This window comes from Diadema antillarum, unplaced genomic scaffold (assembly GCF_040938485.1).
Source record: "Diadema antillarum isolate AM-2024a unplaced genomic scaffold, OU_Dant_1.0 seq00000139_RagTag, whole genome shotgun sequence".
NCBI classification, from domain to species: domain Eukaryota; kingdom Metazoa; phylum Echinodermata; class Echinoidea; order Diadematoida; family Diadematidae; genus Diadema; species Diadema antillarum.
In genome coordinates this window covers 320064-339074 of record NW_027271216.1, presented here as the reverse complement: position 1 = coordinate 339074, position 19011 = coordinate 320064, and the positions used below count along the sequence as shown (strand labels likewise).

Genomic DNA, 19011 nt, shown 5'->3' with positions numbered 1-19011 from the left:
AAAGCTGTAGTCCAAACTATTTTTCTATCCCGAGGTAATTAGGTATCAGTCGGATCACAGCATGCCCAAATATCAATAATGGATGGATTTGGGACTCTCGTTCCCGTTTCTGAAAGAAGGCATCTGACGGCAGATGTGATATGGGGTAAACAAAGCATGATGATGATTAACCATCTTAAGACCACCAGCATAAATAACCCATTGGTACTGCTTATATGTATGTTGCCAAGAGGATGGAAAGGGTTAAAGGTAAAACATAATTCTTGTGTGCCTGCAGAAACTCTCAATTTTTGCTCTAAAAGGGACACATGTACATGCGAATGAGATGTATCAAATACAGCTCTGATAACACAATTTCGTTTGGGTAATGACAAAAATGCAAAATGTGAGCCAATAAGGTACGCTGATGGTATTGCAATCTCAGAAAATATCTGAGCATGGCTGCTAATTTATGTTTTGTAATTGATTTCAAATTGGGCCATAGCGATATCCATCCATTTTCTATATGATATTGTATTGTATCCGCAGTCGTGGGGAAAAAACATCTTCTGGGGCATGATCGATCACCCTGTAATGTTCTAGCTACCCACTACTAGATGGATAGGGCATTAAATCATTCAGTTTGGGATAAAAGTTGTGTACCAAGATTGAAACTATTTTTACACCTTTGTTCTCAAAATACTCCAAAACAACTCATTATCCAGGCAAGTATCACCAGCCTGACTTAGGTTCTTGGTAGACTTTTTTAATATTTATTGCAAGCAAATTTCAAATGATAAAGATGAATTTTAAAGAGATGGTATAATATTGGTTGAAATGAAGATGGGCTTTCAACTTTTTGCGAGATACCAAGAAACCACTTATGAAATAATACACAACATACCATTTAGAGAGGAATTCAAAGTTTATTAGATGAAAATCGCTTTTGGAATAGCTGAGACATCCAAATATAAAGTGAAACAAAGCGATCCTAATAAAAGATGGGTCCCACCTTATATTAGGATTGCTCTGTTTGGATATCTCAGCCATTTCAAAACCAATTTTCATCAAATTTACGTTTTATCCCTCTTGAAAGTACATGCTCTTTCATATTTCTTTAAAGGTTTCTCACTATCTCACACACACAGTACAAAAAAAAATGTTAGAAACCCGAAGATAGGTCTCAACTAAAACTGTATAATCCCTTTAACCTTTTCTGTTAACTGTGTTTTACCTTGGAAAAGACTTTTTTTCATAGCAGAAAAAAAAAGGATTGTGGACCTTTTTTGTGTCACATTGAGAAAAAGAAATATAAAGAAGGAAAGTGAACTTTAAATACAGAAATGCAGTCACCTCAGCTTGGAATTTATCCTCACCAGAAGCAGGTTCACAGGAGCTTTCTCCACCAGGAGGACTATTGCTTACTACTGTCTAGTTGTCCATTACCCTCATAAAGTGCTCTTGCTGGGGGGAGGTCTCCATGGATCATTGATGTTGTTTTTTACCCCCTGGAAGGTTCCCATTTTTGTGATTAACATTCCAGGGATGGAATGTCGTTGATGATGACATTATGGTTGAAGATTGTCATCCCTTTGGCGATAGTCATCCCTTTCGCGATAACCTTTTGTTTTCTCAGGATGGAGCAAAAAGAAAAAAGAAAAAAAAAACTTTTTCAAACTAAGGAATGCAACATTGACAGCAGGAAGATAAAAATCACATCCCAAGTTGCCATGGCAACCTCATCCACTGCCTCAATAAGCATCCCCCTCCCCTTCCCCCTCTCTGGTGAGATAAATAGAACCCTGCTTGTAACAGATGGGATAAGTAAACCTTTCTCTTCCTCTTTCCCTCCATACAATTCAGTGATTTATATCAACTGGAACCCTTTTAAATGTCAACTGACACTATACGAGGGGGGGGGGGGGGGATGGGGCCTCCACAAACCAACCAACCAAACCCATCATGGCATGCTGCAGCGAGGTGATCGGCCGTTTCTTTCAAAGAGTCCTTCGTCTGACAGCTTCTTAAAGTAATTTCCCCTAGATGGGTTTTATTGGTGAGATTGCCCGTCTCAATGGCGCAGAGCATTCTCGATGACTGCGTCCTTTGCAGCCTCCCCCCCCCCATGTTTTCACTCTCAGAAGATTATCTCTATATCATTAATTCTTAATTTAGCAAGTATTTACCCAAGAGAGGTGTGTCTTTTCTTTTTTTTTTTTTGTGGGGGGGGGGGGATGAAAATCAGTGCAAAACCATAGCTTTTTGGATATCATGTTCATGCCTCCAGCTGTACATGCTACTCCACATACAAAAAATGTTTTTTTTTGTTCATTTTTTTTTTTGGTCAAAGGAAGCTATCTTTTTTCCCCTGAATAATCCAGACCTGCCTAGTCTTCCAGATCTTGCAGGAAGCTACCTGAAAATTTGACTATCTCTCCATGCCATTACAAGAGAATATGAATATTTCCCTGATTTGGGAATCTATTTGCCGATTAGGCTGCATGTAAACCTGCAAGGATTTCCCTCATTGTTCTTTGGAAGCAGCCTGGTTCTGATCTGTGAATGTTAGTAGTTAGTTATGGAGAAGGCTATCTGATATTGAAGATTAGTATTTGTGATACACAATGTATGTAATAGTGCTTGAACCCCGATTCAGAGATGTTAAACGTCCCTGATTCTGCCGAAGATCTCCCTAAAAACTTGAATCACTGGTCTTTCTCTGGGATGAAATGCAAACACAACCCTGATTGAGGAAATCTGATTTTAGGTATAATGATGATGATGATAATAATAATGATAATAATAATGATAATAATAATAATAATAATAATAATAATAATAATAATAATAATAATAATAATAATAATAATAATAATAATAATAATAATAATGATAATAATAATAATGATAATAATAATAATGATAATAATAATAATAATAATAATAATAATAATAATAATAATAATAATAATAATAATAATAATAATATTAATAATAATGATAATAATAATAATGATGATAATGAATAATTGTTGATGAGATAAGTCAAGGACTGGATATTGGGCATTCTGATGATTTCAGATCTAATGAAGATAGTGATGTACTGGAGCTGATCTAGAGTATTATGTGGGTAACAGTTTGTCAAATGGAGAAATAGCAAATCGTGTCACATGTGTGTTGCTGCAGTTCATCTCACAGAAAACGTATCCTATGTCAGTGGATAAGTAACTAAAGACACAAAACCATACCTCAGAATATCTGTATATATTTGGCAGGGAGCGCTTGGGCCCCGTCTTATGAAGAATTGCGATTGATTCGTATCAATTGTAACTCTCCCGATCAATGGCAATTGTGTGATTAATTGCAAATCCTTCTGATGAAAAAGTTGTAAGTGAAATCAACTGCAACTTTTCAGACTGGATTGATCACAAATCAGTCAAAACTTGCAATAGATTCTACCTCGTTCACAGGAAGTATGTTTAAAAAAAACAGATACAAATTTAAATTGCCAAGGCATTTACTATCAATCAGTCATTCTGATATCAAAATCATGAAAAGTGTATCATTTTGGGTAAAGGAGATATGATTCTTTGCCATTAAAGTAGTTTCAAGGATGCTAGGAGTTTAGATTTCATCAATTTTACAGAATTAATAAGATTTATACGGATTGAAAACACCTCAAACTGTCGAAGTCCAGAGTTTTTCCATTGTTGGCTCAATTCAGATGAAACATCATTCTGCACTATGTTTTACTGTGTGATTTTCCTCCATCCATGGTGAGGAGAAGCACTTTTGGTTTGTAGAAACACCCAATACAAGCATCTATAGTTTCCCATTGCATCAGAACTGTGGCAAAGACAGTATCTTGCAACATTGAAGCAGCTCTGTACTACAATCCTGAAAATGAAATTTGTCGCATAATTGTTTTTTCTTTTTGTTTTCTTCTAGGACATGCAGATCATGGCCGCAGTCATATTTATGAAACAAATGTCATATCCAGAATAATTGAAAATAGCCAGTAAACAACTGACCACACCTATTTGGCTTTAGTATAATGTGATACACAAGGATACATTGTATGTCATTTGTAGACTTCCGTCCTAAAACTGTATCTTTCAGCTATTATTATCGGTATCTTGATATTTATACCCCCGCCAAACGAAGTTTGAAGGGGGTATATAGGAATCAGCGGACGGTCGGTCGGGCGGTCGGGCGGGCGGTCGGTCGGGCGGTCGGTCCGTTGCAAATCTTGCGTCGCGAACTACTTCCTCAGTTTTCAACCAATTCCCATAAAACTTGGCACAGATGTGTGCCTTGGGTTGTAGATGTGCAAGACGTATTTTTTGACAGTACCCAAAGGTACGTTGCCATGGTAACGGCATATTATGGGCAAAAATGGGTACAAATCTTGCGTCGCGAACTCCTCCCACAGTTTTTGATCAATTTTTATGAAATTAGGTACAGATGTTCATCTGAATATGTTAATGTGCAAGACACATATTTCCGCAGTGGCAAAAAGTGCATTGCCATGGTAACGGCATGTTATTGGTAAAATATAGGGCAAAATGCTTCATGGCAAAACTGCTTCATCAGTGTTCTTCCAATTCTCATGGAATTCATATTGAATGTTTGTCTTAGGATATAGGTCAGCATGACACATTTCTTGACAGTGACAAAAAGTATGTTGCCATGGTAACAGCTCACATATTATGAGCCAAAATGATGGAAAATTTTGTGTTGCAAACTACTTCCTCAGTTTTTGCCCAATTTCCATGAAACTTGGTACAGATGTGTGCCTTTGGTTGTAGATGTGCGAGACGCATTTTTCGACAGTACCCGAAAGTACGTTGCCATGGTAACGGCATGTTAATGGCAGAAGATCAAGGAAAGATCTTGCGGATTTAACTGCTTCCTCAGTTTTTTGACCAAAACTTATGAAATGTTTTGACCAAAGCTTATGAAATGTTGTTTGGCGGGGGTATAACCAGTCGCTGTAGCGACATTTCTAGTTTGTTACTGTTTTTTCGACGTCATCATACTCATGAAACAAGAGTCAAAGCCGGAATAATTGAAAATAGCCAGTAAACAACTGGTCACTCCTATTTGACCTAAATGTAATGTGATACACAAGGTTAAATTACGTGTATATTGTATTCGTAGAATTCCCTTCATTAAGTGCATCATATGCAGCAAGTACATCTATACATTGATGTGTGGTCGTTTGGTACAAGTTGTTTGTTTGATGTTGACTCTTATGTCTTTTTTCATTGGGCATGGCTTTGCAAGGTTGCTAAAATAATTTGTTGGTTCATTTCTAACTGAAGCTGTCAATTTTGTGTGACTTCCACAGAGCAAGAGGCCAAGTTTGCAAAATACAAAGATAGAAATGGCTTCACCGTTCCCAAACTGCAAAACATTTGAGGCTCTTCAGAGGAGTCGAGATCATTGTAGAGAAATTGTGATGAGTTTATTCTCGAAGGGAAAACACCCACAAACATGATCATTCATGCTCACCAGGTGAAAGTACACGCCCAGATCTTAAAAAGACTGCTCAAGTGCACTCATTAAACATTTGTCCTCATCCGACTGATATTGATTTTTTTTTTTCTTCATTTATCATTCCAAGATGCATCGTATTTTTGCCAAAGGCCACCGAGTCAATCAAGGGAGAGAGTCTGTGAATTGGTAGCAGATTATAATTAGGACGTCAATTGGGAGGTGTATAGAAATGATACAGGCAATTTATAAAAGAGAAATCCTAGTTGAGTGTCGTCAATGGAGGGAGTGCCCCTTTCTTTTGTTACATCAGCAAAAGACGTGAGGAGGAGGAAGAAGAAGAAGAAAAAGAGGGAGAGTATACCAGACCTTTCTTTTCTTTTATTTCTGCTGCTTCATCCTCCTTTTGAAACCGCAAAGGTTGCACGTAAACTGAGTTCTCATTCTGTGAGTCTTGTCTCTGGGCTGAGGTTCGATTGCACCCGATGAGTATCACAGAGTGTTTATCCATCTCTTCTTGAATAGCACCATGGCCTGCATCAAGAGTAAAGCACTAACAAAAGAACTAAGAAAGAGAGCATCCGTATTATGTTTTCTAAATTCCTCGCAACGACTATACGCAAGATTTCGCTCTCTTTTCTCCCGGTTCATTTGTAATAGATTTATTTTGTAATGTAAGCACTGTTTGTTAGCGGTACGGTTGCAATCTAGAGCTGTGCGACATCAATTCGACGTCTTTCAATTTCTTTTCCTCTGAGATGGGTGTGATGTTGGAAATTATTCGTATCAATGGGCAAACAAACTGGCTTTTCTTTTGTTGCCTTTTTAGAAATGCAGAAACATGAAGACAAGCTATAGAAATAGTTGTGCAGGTAAGATGTGCAGGTCAATTTGGGGCAAAATAAGAACACATAAGGAGTATTTCTGTATCATAGAAGTATGAACATTCTTGTCTGCAGTTTGAAAGATTAGATGCTACATGTCATGCAAAATATTGATTCTGCTGTGTCACTGGAGCAGCATGGAAAAAGAATACCCTAAACAAAACCGTTTAAAAAAAAGTCTGCAATTTCAACCTGCTATCAGTCATACTTGCTGTGGCATTCACAAAATGAAACTAGCACTGATATTTTCCATCCGAAAGAACATCACGTTTCACTGCAGATGATCGTGGTTGTGGTGGCTGTAAAATTAACCCAGATGCATCGAGATTGGAATAGCACTGCCAGCAAAATAAGCACAATATAAGGAAGGAACCAAGGGCCAGTGAATATTTGCCGTTGCCATGGAAACAGGGAGATGGAAACGATGAAATTGGAGCGATTAAAATGAGTGAAGCAAGCATGACATGCACATATTTGAATGGGGGTTGCTCAATTTTTCTTTTACATCGTGCTCTCCATTCTGCTCAATACAAAATCTGAGCCATCATTAACAATATCTTAAAGATCATTTCTACCAAACTAAAATCATCATTTCATATTAAAGCATGGTGAATACACATCAGTTCTACCATGCTATGAAAAAGAAAGAAAGAATTCTATGTTCTTTGTCAGACAATAAACACATTGGCAGGTTTGATATCTTAAATGAAGTAGAAAACCTGTCCAAGAGTGAACAATGCGATGGCAAATATGTTTGAAATTCAATTACTTTTCAAGTGTAAATGAGATACACCCACTGAAGTGACACACTTCCTTTGTTTTGCATGTAGTAAATTGCTGTTTGTAAAGAAGTAGATCATTTACTATGTATTCTTTCATTATATATATGGCATTCAATGGACTCATTCCAAACACTTCATGCTACTGTAAAGCAATGATATTTTCTGTAAAAAAAAAGAAGAATATATGTTGTAAAATGGACGCAAGAATGTAGCTAATCAGAACTTATGTTATCATGTAAATGTTACACCCCCCCCCCCCCTTCCCGAATGAAATGTTGTCAGGTATGTGTCTCTTTAGTGGCCACTTAAGCCATAGAAAGGGGAATGATATGATTCATTGAGTACAGTCTCTTGGGAGGCATACATTTTACGTACTCTTACATAAGTCTTTGCTGTAGGTGTTTCATTAAAGTGATGCAAAGGATAGGACTGAAATTGTCTGAAAGTTCTTTCAGTTTGAAACACATGAACCTCATCCTCGTGAGATGGTGAATGTCTCACAACACTGTGATATGAACTACATGATTCCCAGAGGCAAAGGGTCATATTATCTTGGAATCAAACTGTTTGCACCCTGAAAATGTCTGTTACTGATGAGAAGATTTGTATATACCGTATTCGCCGGCGTATAGGCCGCAGTATTTTTCAGAAAAATAAAAATGAAAAGTCGGGGTGCGGCCTATCCGGCGGTAAAACCAAAAATTGGTCTCTGCAACCCGGCAAGTCGGGAGTGAAAACTAACACATTTATGCACGTATGGGACTACACAATAGGCAACTACGGAGGCAACCATCCTCCGATGAATACCGGTATACAAATCTTACGAGCAAAGCTGCATTCCGTGTTTGTTTCACAACTTTCCTCATCAGCATGTCCTCTTTGTCCTGTCTATAAAATTTTAACGAGGCAAAAATTAAACTTAAGCTCAAAGCGCAGCGCTAAATATGAGTGTTTGTCAATCATTGAGAGTGACATGTCACAGTCACGAACCTGTCTATTGTACACAGATCTATCAAGTCCACGACTCGCACATGACAATGAACACTGTGTTAATCACGCTCGGTGGCTAGTGCCATTCATCAACGTACAATAACCTGTCTATTGTACACATGCAGCTCGACGACTCGCACACGACAAAGAAGACAATCACGCTCGGTGGCTAGTGCTATTCATCAACGTACGGTACGGCTCAGCGCGGCAAGCTTCTGTGCACAAACGATGAATGCTCCGCTCACAACACGCATTGTCTAATGTTATGAATGGGCAAATCCATGCGTACTCGTAGCTGATTCATAGCCGATCGATCAAATGGGAGAAACATGGTACGGCAGTCAGAACCGTGTCTCGTAACAGGCTGCTCATGAAACTTCATTTAAAAATACGAAACTTGTAACTTTACATACAGTGTATGTTTCTATCAAGCAAGTACTGGCTTTTGCCTGTACATACCTCCTTGGTTCTACTTAAACAGCATGTACTGAACTAACACTATTTCTTGCTTTTTATCTCCCTTACAGATCGCAAGGTAGAGCATTTTCCCGACTTACCGATCAACCTCAGTCCTAAATAATCTTGTTCTTAGATCTATTTGGAGCTGATTTAATTACATTCGTATGTCATGTCGATGATTTTAATAAAGATTATTATACAGGTATATTTTGCTCGGTGTTGCTGGTATAATAATGACGATCATGACATTTATGAGTTCATATGTTTGCGCTGAGCTTTCGCGGCCTACGCAAAATGAGTCTAGAGATTGATAAATTTCCTGACTTTAGTAATGGTGATCGGTGATGAAGAATGATGAGGATATGAATATAATGTTGTTTGTGTTTTTATCATCTTCATAAAGATTGATTTGTTGTTTGGTGATATAATGATGATGATCATGACTGTCATGATATGTTGGCGTTGATAACTCAAAATGACGCTAGAGATTATTTCATGAAAATTGTGTTGGTGATCGGTGATGAACAATGATGAAGTTACAAACTATAAAATTTATTTTATAGTTTTTATTTTGATAAAGATTATGAATTGGTGTTCGGGTAATGGTGACTGTGGTAAGACTGATGTCATGATGCTACATGTAATTAAAGCTTTGTTATATATTGTTTTATTTGTTGGTACGATGCCTATAATATTGACGTTATGATCATGAATTCAAGAGTACAGTGTATGAGAACTGGTGGAGGTAATGTCGATGAGATGACGATGCTATCATGGAATATTCCATGATTGAGCAAGTGTACATATATGCCTTATTGATAGCTGTCAATCAACGACTGTCAACCAGTTCCAGTTCCGGGAGTTGTTTACGAGTTTCAACACAATAGTGTGTGAACAACAATAGGGAAGCGGGCAGCAAAGGGATTAACGCAATGCAGGGCACGGCGGGCCAATTACTTTGAAGGTAAGTACCTTAATTATCTTTAATGATTACAAGCAGTACCGACATCTAGCTACGCCTATAAATGGTAGGGGAAACATGGGGTCTCCATCATTCGATCTCTAGCTCTCCTACAGTTCACTCGCATCATCTCTCCAAGTTCTCTCGAATCTCCGACATCCGATCTTCTCGTGCCAAGTAAAGAAGAAGGAAGGTTACCAAGTCCAGCCAAGAAGAACGAAGTCCAGCCAAGAAGAAAGAAGTCCAGCCCAGAAGAAGAAAGAAGTCCATCCCAGAAGAAGAAAGAAGTCAAGCCCAGAAGAAGAAAGAAGTCAAGCCAAGATGCGCCGTACATCGTACACTGCTTCATTCAAACTCGCTGTCTGCGCGTATGCAGAGGAGTTTGGCAACAGGGCAGCGGGTCGGAAGTATGATGTGGATGAGAAGAACATCCGACGCTGGCGGCTGAGCAAGACTACCCTTCAGAAGATGCCAAGCAAGAAGAAGGCGATGAGATCCGGCAAGGCACGCTGGCCAGAGCTGGAGCAGCAACTTCTCGCTTGGGTCGTCGAGCAGAGGGCTGCTGGTAACGCCGTTGCCACCCAAGCACTCCGCTTGAAGGCACGGTCCATCGCAGATCAGAGCGGCATCGAAGACTTCAAAGCGGGTACCTCCTGGGCCTACCGCTTCATGAGGCGCCACGATCTGTCATTTCGGCGGCGCACCCACATTGCCCAACGTCTCCCCGAAGATCTTGAAGAGAAGACCACCAAGTTCCAGCGATACGTTATTCAGAAGCGCCGCCAGCACAACTACCCTCTCAGCCGGATTGGCAACGCTGACCAAACGCCGCTAACGTTTGATGTCCCCAGCAACACCACCATCTCGGCGAAGGGTGCGAAGTCCGTCAGCGTGACAACCACGGGTCATGAGAAAGACCGATTCACGGTGATGCTTGCCTGCACCGCTGATGGGGGCAAGTTGCCGCCCTACGTCATCTTCAAGAGAAAGACGATCCCCAAGCTGCAGTTCCCTCCAGGCGTCATCGTAAGGGCACAGGAGAAAGGGTGGATGGACCAGGCCCTGGTAGAAGACTGGCTGCGGGTGGTATGGAATAGGCGAGTCGGCGGGCTATCTCGAAGAAGAAGCATGCTCGTGTTGGACGCTTTCCGATGTCACCACACGGCCCCGACGAAGGAACTGCTGAGAGACAGCAACACAGATCTGGTGATGATCCCCGGAGGGATGACGTCCGTTCTCCAACCACTCGACGTCGGCGTGAACAAGCCGTTCAAAGATGGGCTACGAAAATGCTGGTCAGAATGGATGATCGAAGGGGAGAAGTTCTTCACCAAGGGCGGCAGAGTGAAGAAGGTTGATCTGCCAACAATCTGCGGCTGGATCAAGAAGGTGTGGGATGAGTTGCCTCCGGCAATCATCCAGCGAGCATTCATGAAATGCAGTATCAGCAACGAACTCGACGGCTCTCAGGACGACCTTCTCTGGGAGGATGAGATGGGGGAATCGGACGACAGCGGGGACAGCGACGACGACTTGGCCTACCACGATGAGGAAGAGCTGCGGCGTGTCTTCGAAGAAAGCAGCGACGAAGAGTTTGAGGGCTTTTAAAAGCCCATCACACCCCAACGGCCTTTTTTAAGGCCAAACACCCCAACGGCCTTTTTTAAGGCCAAACACCCCAACGGCCTTTTTTAAGGCCAAACACCCCAACGGCCTTTTTTAAGGCCAGACACCCCAACGGCCTTTTTAAAGGCCACATCCTGCACCCCAACGGCCTTTTTTAAGGCCACACATATTCAAGAAAGAATAAGTTTATGAGTCAAAAGAAAGCATTACACTTCGCATTTCGTTTTTATTTTCAGTCAAATAACAACACACACACACACAAAAAAAAATCGTTACAAATCCTGTCTTCTTATTTTTCTTTCCTTCACAGGTTTTGGAGACGTAAAATTTAATATTACGCTTCTTCATCAATATCATACGAATTCAGTTTCATTTTAGGGTCGACAACGAAAGTATTGTTTTCAGTTTGACATTTTATTAAATTACAGTGCTAAATCAGTACGCCTTCCCGACGCTTCCGAAAATTACGCATTTTCATGGAACTCATTCACGTCCGTTGCACAACGTAACATTTCTCTTTCTCATTTCTCGTTTCTCGTTTCCACTTTTCTCAGTTCAAATCCCGGGATACCCAAACGCTCATGACAACGGCATTCTCAAACGTATTATGCGTCACATTAATATCTTTGTCATCTTTCAGATTCAATCACAATCGAGTCACAACATTCTCTGACGCTCCGGACATTCACACGTCCACACGATGTGGAATTTCCGCACGCACATTTGCGTGCTTTTATTCTGTTTGGTCTTCCTTCCATCCCGCCTCGGATCTTCGAAAATCATGGACTGATATATTATAAACCTGAAAAATCAATGAGAGAAAGGTTATCAAGCATTTATTCAATGTCTAGTTAAGGTGTAATTTCTTTTTTTTACCCGTGCATATTTTCCGTGATTTTTTTTTTTGCCGTGATTTTTTATCCCCGTGATTTTTTTCCCGTGAATTTTTTTGCCGTGATTTTTTCCGTGATTTTTTTTTTTTTTTTTTTGCGTTGCGCGAATCGGGGGTGCGGCCTATACGGCGCTGCGGCCTTTGCGCCGGCGAATACGGTAATATCCAGAATGTAGGCTGGTGAAGAAAGAGTAATTAAGGACATGCCTTTTTCAACAGCCTTGTGGATCTACATTAAGGGCCTACTTGTACCTCTTGTGTTATGAATCATGAGAGAGATTTGAAACAAAAATACATGTATTGGAGGTAAGCGGATGTCACTGAAAGCTTCATTCCCTTGTTCCATTGAAAAGAAATATAGCGTGTGCAGTTTCTTTAATAATTGCAGGTCATAATGAATTAATGAGAGCTCTTGTAGACAAAAAATTGTGAGCAATCTGCCGTCTTACATAACTTTGTTTAAAAAAACACCCCAGTGTGTGTTTCATTGTCTTCTGATCTTCTTTAGCATCAAGGATGTCCCCCTTCCCTTTTCCATCTCCCCCACCCCACCCACCAGAAAAAGGGTTGTTGTGCATGATCGCAAATTAAAGGCAAACATGTATTTCACTCCGTGCGTATTTGCTGAGGCGGTGTGGCTGACGTGTTTGCCCGTCCACGGACCTTACAAGATCCTATGAACTTAGAAACCGGATCCCTTTGAAGGAAGACAGCAAGCCATCGACACCGCAAACACGACCAGGCAGAAAATAGCCATCGATTTGCAATTAACGTCACCGGCGGTAGTCACCCCAGGAAAAAACAGAGTCACCGTGTACACACAAGTAGAAATCACAAGACCATATTTTACATGCGACTTAGCATGTGGTTTCAGACCTTTATATTTGTTCTTTTTCCTCAAAGATCCAAGAAGTAACTCATGCACAAGTGTGTACAAAGCATAGATTTTTTCCCTTTTGTAATTGCCTGCCCGTTTTTGTGCAGCACAACTGAAGTAAAATCTTAAACTGAATTTCCAGTACCTCCGTCAGTAGGATGAGAATACACATGTTCCCTATTATAGTGCTTAAACACAAAAGAAAAAGGAGTATGAATGTTAAGTAAACAGCACAATGACAGCTTTCACTTCAAAGTTGACCACCAATTGAAGGAAGTATGTAGCAAATTTCCCAGATAAAACTGTCCATCTCTTGGTTTAATCATCACTACATTCCCCCTTCCCAGGATGCATTGCAAACTAATTACTTTCTACCAGTGACAACAGGAAATGGATTTGTCATGCAGAAATCCCATTGGTGATTACAATATTTCTGTCACGAGGGATTGATTTTAGATAGTTATAGACATTTTTGTTTTAATGAAATCAGTCATGCCATCACCAATGTTGCCATATTCTGCAGCGAGATGTAAGGTTTCTTTCCGCAATGTGTGGGCATTGGCTGCCATAGATTTTTCCAAACCTAGATGAGAGTAAAGTAATAAGCTGGTCTTCGTCTTTGTCGATTCTTTCATTCGGCTGATACCATACAGTGTCAAAGTTTTATTGTGTGCCCGGAAGAACAATGCATATGCATGCAATTCAAGGAAGATGTGCCCGGAAGAACGATGCGAATGCATGTGAAGCATGTGTTATATTTATGGGGTTCGCATGTGTTCGCGTCGTTCTTCCGGGCACACGTTCCTTGATTTGCACGCATTCTTGTCGTTCTTCCGGGCACACCGCAGTTTGTTTCTCATCATCCCAAATTGGAATTCAATGTTCAGAAATGAGAGGAAGACATCCTTAGGAGGGTGTGTCTGTGTTTGTGTATCACTGCATTCTTTTAATGTTGCGGAAGTGTTCTGCATATCTCTGAATGCATTCTGAGTCATGTGTGTGTGAATGCGTGTTAAATCCATTGTATGTATGGGTAGATGTGTTATGCAGATGTCTGTGAATACATTCAGTACACTTGAATGCCATCTGCATGTCTGAATGCATTGTAGTTCTGAGAGATGTGTTGTATGACTGACAAAGCATCCATGAATGCACTTTGTATGTATTTGTTTTGGCTTATGAGTAGATTCTTTTGCTCTGATCCAATGCATTTTGGTCTGGGAATGCATTTGTATGTCTTTATAGGTGAGTATATTCATCTTTAGTGGATGCATTTTAGCCTTTTGAATGCCTCCCAGGTCTGCATGTGTATTCTATGCCAGTGAATGCATTCTATTAATAGAGAATGTATTCAAGGTGATTAATGCATTTAATGTCTTCATAGAACTTTTGAAGATGGTGAATACACGACAAAATACTTGCTTTGAGCATTTGTGTGTCAATGAATTTCATGCATGTGACTTCATTCTACAGTACAGGTTCAAGAATGCATTTTTGACACCTTTAACACATTTTTCTCTATATAAAAGAACAACTCATTAGGAGAGCAATCTTTGTTTATCCTCTTCATTTTCTTTACCACTGTCATAATCATATTCATGTCTCCTTTCTCACTTTGCAGTCTGAAATATTTGAAGAGGTTGACTTAACCGATGTAAGCGTCGCAGAGAACAGTACCAAAAATGTCAACAATAGTTTCAGGGTAAGTTTTTGAAAATGTTTACTCTCTTCTTCTCTTTTATCCTTGTCTCCCCTACCCTCCCCTCTTTGCCAAATTAGACTATAATTCTTCAATTGATTTGAAATTACTTTTCACATGTGATACCCATATAAACATTAAGAGATTTTAAGTTCCTGGGTTGCATGACCTTTTTCTTTTAGAACAAATTTTATTTATTTCTTCGTCTTTTTTGGCAGCTCTCCTGAATATGAATATCTTGTTTAGATTGCCTGTGCATGTAAGATGATAATACAATAGAACACCCATTTGTTCAGTTGAGTATGACAGGATTTGATTAGAGTAATTATTGTAATCAGAGTTCTTTCCTACGCTTGACTTTTGTAACCTACTTTGTAGGAGATCAAGGGTATTTTTCAAGAGATTGGATAGGTTTGTGTGCTCTGCACGTAGTGAATGGTCTGTGCTCTTCATACGCAAAAATGCAAATGTAAAGAGTATCCTTACAGACAATAATCCCCATGTCCTTGAAGAACTCTGCGATCTGCATAAAAGAAAAGAAAAGAAAATCTGGCAGTGGGATTATGCGTGTCACTGGCCAGAGATGCTGGTCGTCATGGGTAACCGCATCCACGCATCATCTCTCCCTCCGTTCTAGGTCATCACACCATTCCGCACTCTCATCCTATGTGCCTACAGTCGTAAGGAGATGGAGGACTGGATCAGTGCACTCCGCTCTACCTCAAACAGGGATTTCTACGAGGTCAGAATCTAACTCCAACCCCTAATCACCATCCCCCTTCCCCCGCCCACGATCCCACTTGCTTTTTCATCCCTATGCTAGCATTAACTTCTAAACATTAATTAACTGAGAGGTCAGAATCTGTCTGCCCCCACACTATTCTCTCCAGTTAACCCTTCTTCATCACTTTGTCTTGTAAGTTTTGTCTCAAACAGGTTTTTATGAGCAAATCAGAATCACCCTCACCCTTCCTTTCTCCTTATTTACCTGCCTCTTCACTCTTTGAAAAACTCTTTATATGCGACAGTGTAACCCCTCCCCCTCCATGTGTGTCACATCATTCTGAGACTGCAAGTCGTGAACACTTTTTGAAAGCATTCTGATTTTCAAAGCCATCAAACTTTTTGGAGAAGAGTTCATGCTGGAAATGCGGTCCAGCAAATGTGTGGAGAGAATTGCAACTTTTATTTGCTGTCAATTCTTTGACAAGCCTGTGGCTGGGACACTTGCAAAGTGCTGTGGCATATTGCAATTTATGGATTGGCTTATGCGTGGTTATGCGTTTGAGCAAAATATGCAAAGTTGGCGAGCCGTGGACTGAGTCCGACGTGTGAAGGTGACATGCAAAGAGTTCAGTTAGCTTTGTCTGAGGCAGGGAATTCTACATGGATTGTTTAGAATAGTCTCTCACCTCACCTCTTCCCACCTTAACCTTATTTTATGGCACCCAGCTCTGTTTTTAAACAGAGCTCGTTTTCACACGTGTCAAAAAATGCAATCATAATGCTGAATTACAAGCACAACTGGAATTACAATTCGAGTTATTGTTTATTCACACGACCGATGAAGGCTTCGCGGATTTCTATCAATCACTATTGAACGATAAGTAACCCATACTTTACTGCAATGCGAGCATTTGATGAGCGCAGCTTTTCTGCAGTAAGTGGTTGAGAGGTCACTGCTAGCTCCGCCCCCACAGCACGATTTGAAGGTCAACCCGTTCCCGAGACTGCTTGCTCCGTAATTCTGGCAGATGATGATTGGAAAACACCTCATCCGGACTGTCATTTGAAACGCGATTGGAATTTGGATTCGAATCACCCTCCGCGATTTCCAGTTTGCATTCACACGGCAAGAATGCTGTAATTTGAATCACGATTCTGGTGATGCATCATTGCAAGCGTGCGTGCTTCATATCAAGCACACTCGGTACGTGTGAAAACGCGGAGAGATTTCCACAAGGTCAGATTTTCCCATCACCTTCCCCCTTCCCAATCTACTTCAATCCCCCCTTTATGTTTCACCATCAAGCAGGTCGAGGCAGAGTGAAAAACAAGATAATCACACCATCTGTCTTCTCGCAAAGCCACATCGTCCATATATTCTCGGTTTATGCTTCTTCCCAATGTATCTTTTACCTCAAAGCAGGAATATTTTTTCTTTTTTTTTTGTAGGTGATGGGAGTACCAATTTAAGGTGAAAAAGGCAATGGCATGTCTTAGAATCTGATCGTATTAATCTGTTTGTCTCCAAGAGTTTGATACATCTTCTTTGAAGCTTGTGTTGACTGTAAGAAGCCAGTGTTCATTATTTGCAGTAAATGATGATCATGGTAAAACCTGAAAGATGAGTGATGTGTAAGGTGAGCTGGGTAATTATTGAGAGGATTTAACATATTTTTTATTCCTCCATCAGAGATGGCAATGTGTAAAATCCATGCACATTTGCTCTATTGAACAGAATTAAGGAAAATTGCTTATTGTTGCCAGATATTTTCTAAAGGGGATGGTTTCATATATATTTTTGTAAGTTTGCTTTTTTTCTATTAGTGGTAAAAAAAAAATGAAACAAACCGTGTTTTGACTCAAATACTACATGGTTATTAAATGAAGAACAGGATAAGATATCTGGCTTTTTGATTTGTCCCATGTTTGAGCAATTATTCTACTTGTGTTTTTTTTCTTCTCCAATAACTGGGAACAGTCATTGCCTTTGATACTACTCAACCCAGTTTTGTTTTCAACAACATGGGAAAAAAAAGCAATGACCCTTTCTTCATTACTGGATAGACTGCTGATACTGGCTCTCAGCTGCCCACTTATTAACATACAAATGAGATTTTGTGGATTTGAGGTCAAGTTTTTGCTTACCACTAGGTTTTGTCTCTCTATCTTTCTTTCTTTTTTTTGCATGCAGAGGTACTAATGCATAATTTGGGTGTGAAGTCACGTACCAAACTTTGAATTGTCTCTGATTAAACACCTCTCGATCCATCAGCGCTGCTAGATTAATGTAAAAAGGAGAAAAAAAAAGTGGTTTCTTCAGGAAATTTGAGTAGTGTATGTTTGGACAAGATCTCTGCAGAAATAGCTGCACTTCATTTGAGAATCCTTTCTATCAGATCTCAGTTTGCAATGCATTCTTCTTTTTTTTCTTCTTCTTCTTTATCTCAAATTGCCACAAGGACTTGTACGTGGAGACATGCACGCACATGCAGTATGTAGCCACTGGTTTAACTCTTTATGTGCCACGTTCGCACCTTCGACTCGGTTGACGGCATGCCAACTTCGCATATTCTGCTCAACAAACAAAGCCGCCAAGACCGATCGATAAACCGCTAATCACTGCTAATCCCACGGCACAATGAAAGCGTTTCTCGTGCTTTTGTTCCTCTCATAATACGGCTTGCATTCTATGCGGAGATCGACTATCATGCGATATTCCCAACTAGATTTGCTCGTGCATTCTAAGTTTCTGTCACGGTTTGATGTGCAAAAGTCATGCATTTACAGTAATGTAGCAACTGGTCATTAAAAAGAAAAATTGAAAATAGAGACGTCATACAATTTATATCGAAACAAAGCTTGGCATTCCTCTTTAATTTTGCCTACTATTATGCCCATCTTAACAGAAATTTGTAAAAGTTATACAAATTGGAAAAACAGAATTCTTTCTCAAAGCATGACTACCTTCGTGTCTCAGAATAACGTGGCACACGGGGGGTTTCCACCATGGCACATAAAGAGTTAAAGGACAAGTCCACATGTGGATTGAGAGAATGCATCAATACTACACGTAGTAGAACACATTACTGAAAGTTTGAGGAAAATCAGACAATCCGTTCAAAAATTATGAATTTTTAAAGTTCCTGTGAAGTCACTGCTGGATGAGAAGACTACTACTGTGTATGATGTCACATATGTGGAACAATAAATAACGAAAGTATATAAACTATAGTACATAGACTACAGGTTTTCTAGGGATGATTTTAAAAAGAAAAAGAAAAGAGTTAAAGCTGCTACAAGAACTTTTTGAAATTAATGAAGAAGCATTTGCTCTGTCCAACAAAGAAAAAACATGGGTATGATTGATTATCAAATGTATTTGATACTTGACCAAATGTATTGTGCACTTGCCTAAGTGTATTGGTACCTGCCCCAGCTCTTTTTGATGATAACCCCAAAGTGTATTCTGTACTTGCCGCCAAATATCATGTTTTTGCCAAAAGTGTTTAGAATTCTTACCCTGACCAGATTGTATATATATGCATTAATACTATATTGCTCCAAATGCATCACATATGTGCCCCCCCCCCCATCGTATTGAAAACTTGCCCCAAGTGCACATGTATATTATACTTGCCCA

General features: G+C 39.9%; 1 protein-coding gene across 1 annotated transcript in view; it reads left to right on the top strand.

Moving 5' to 3' along the window:
* Positions 1–19011, top strand: part of LOC139727652 (diacylglycerol kinase delta-like) — a 262979-nt gene that overhangs the window by 148997 nt on the left and 94971 nt on the right. The window contains exons 4-5 of the mRNA XM_071638631.1: positions 14568–14648; positions 15283–15387. Of these exons, the coding sequence (XP_071494732.1) occupies positions 14568–14648; positions 15283–15387 (186 nt within the window). The remainder of the gene's footprint in view (positions 1–14567; positions 14649–15282; positions 15388–19011) is intronic.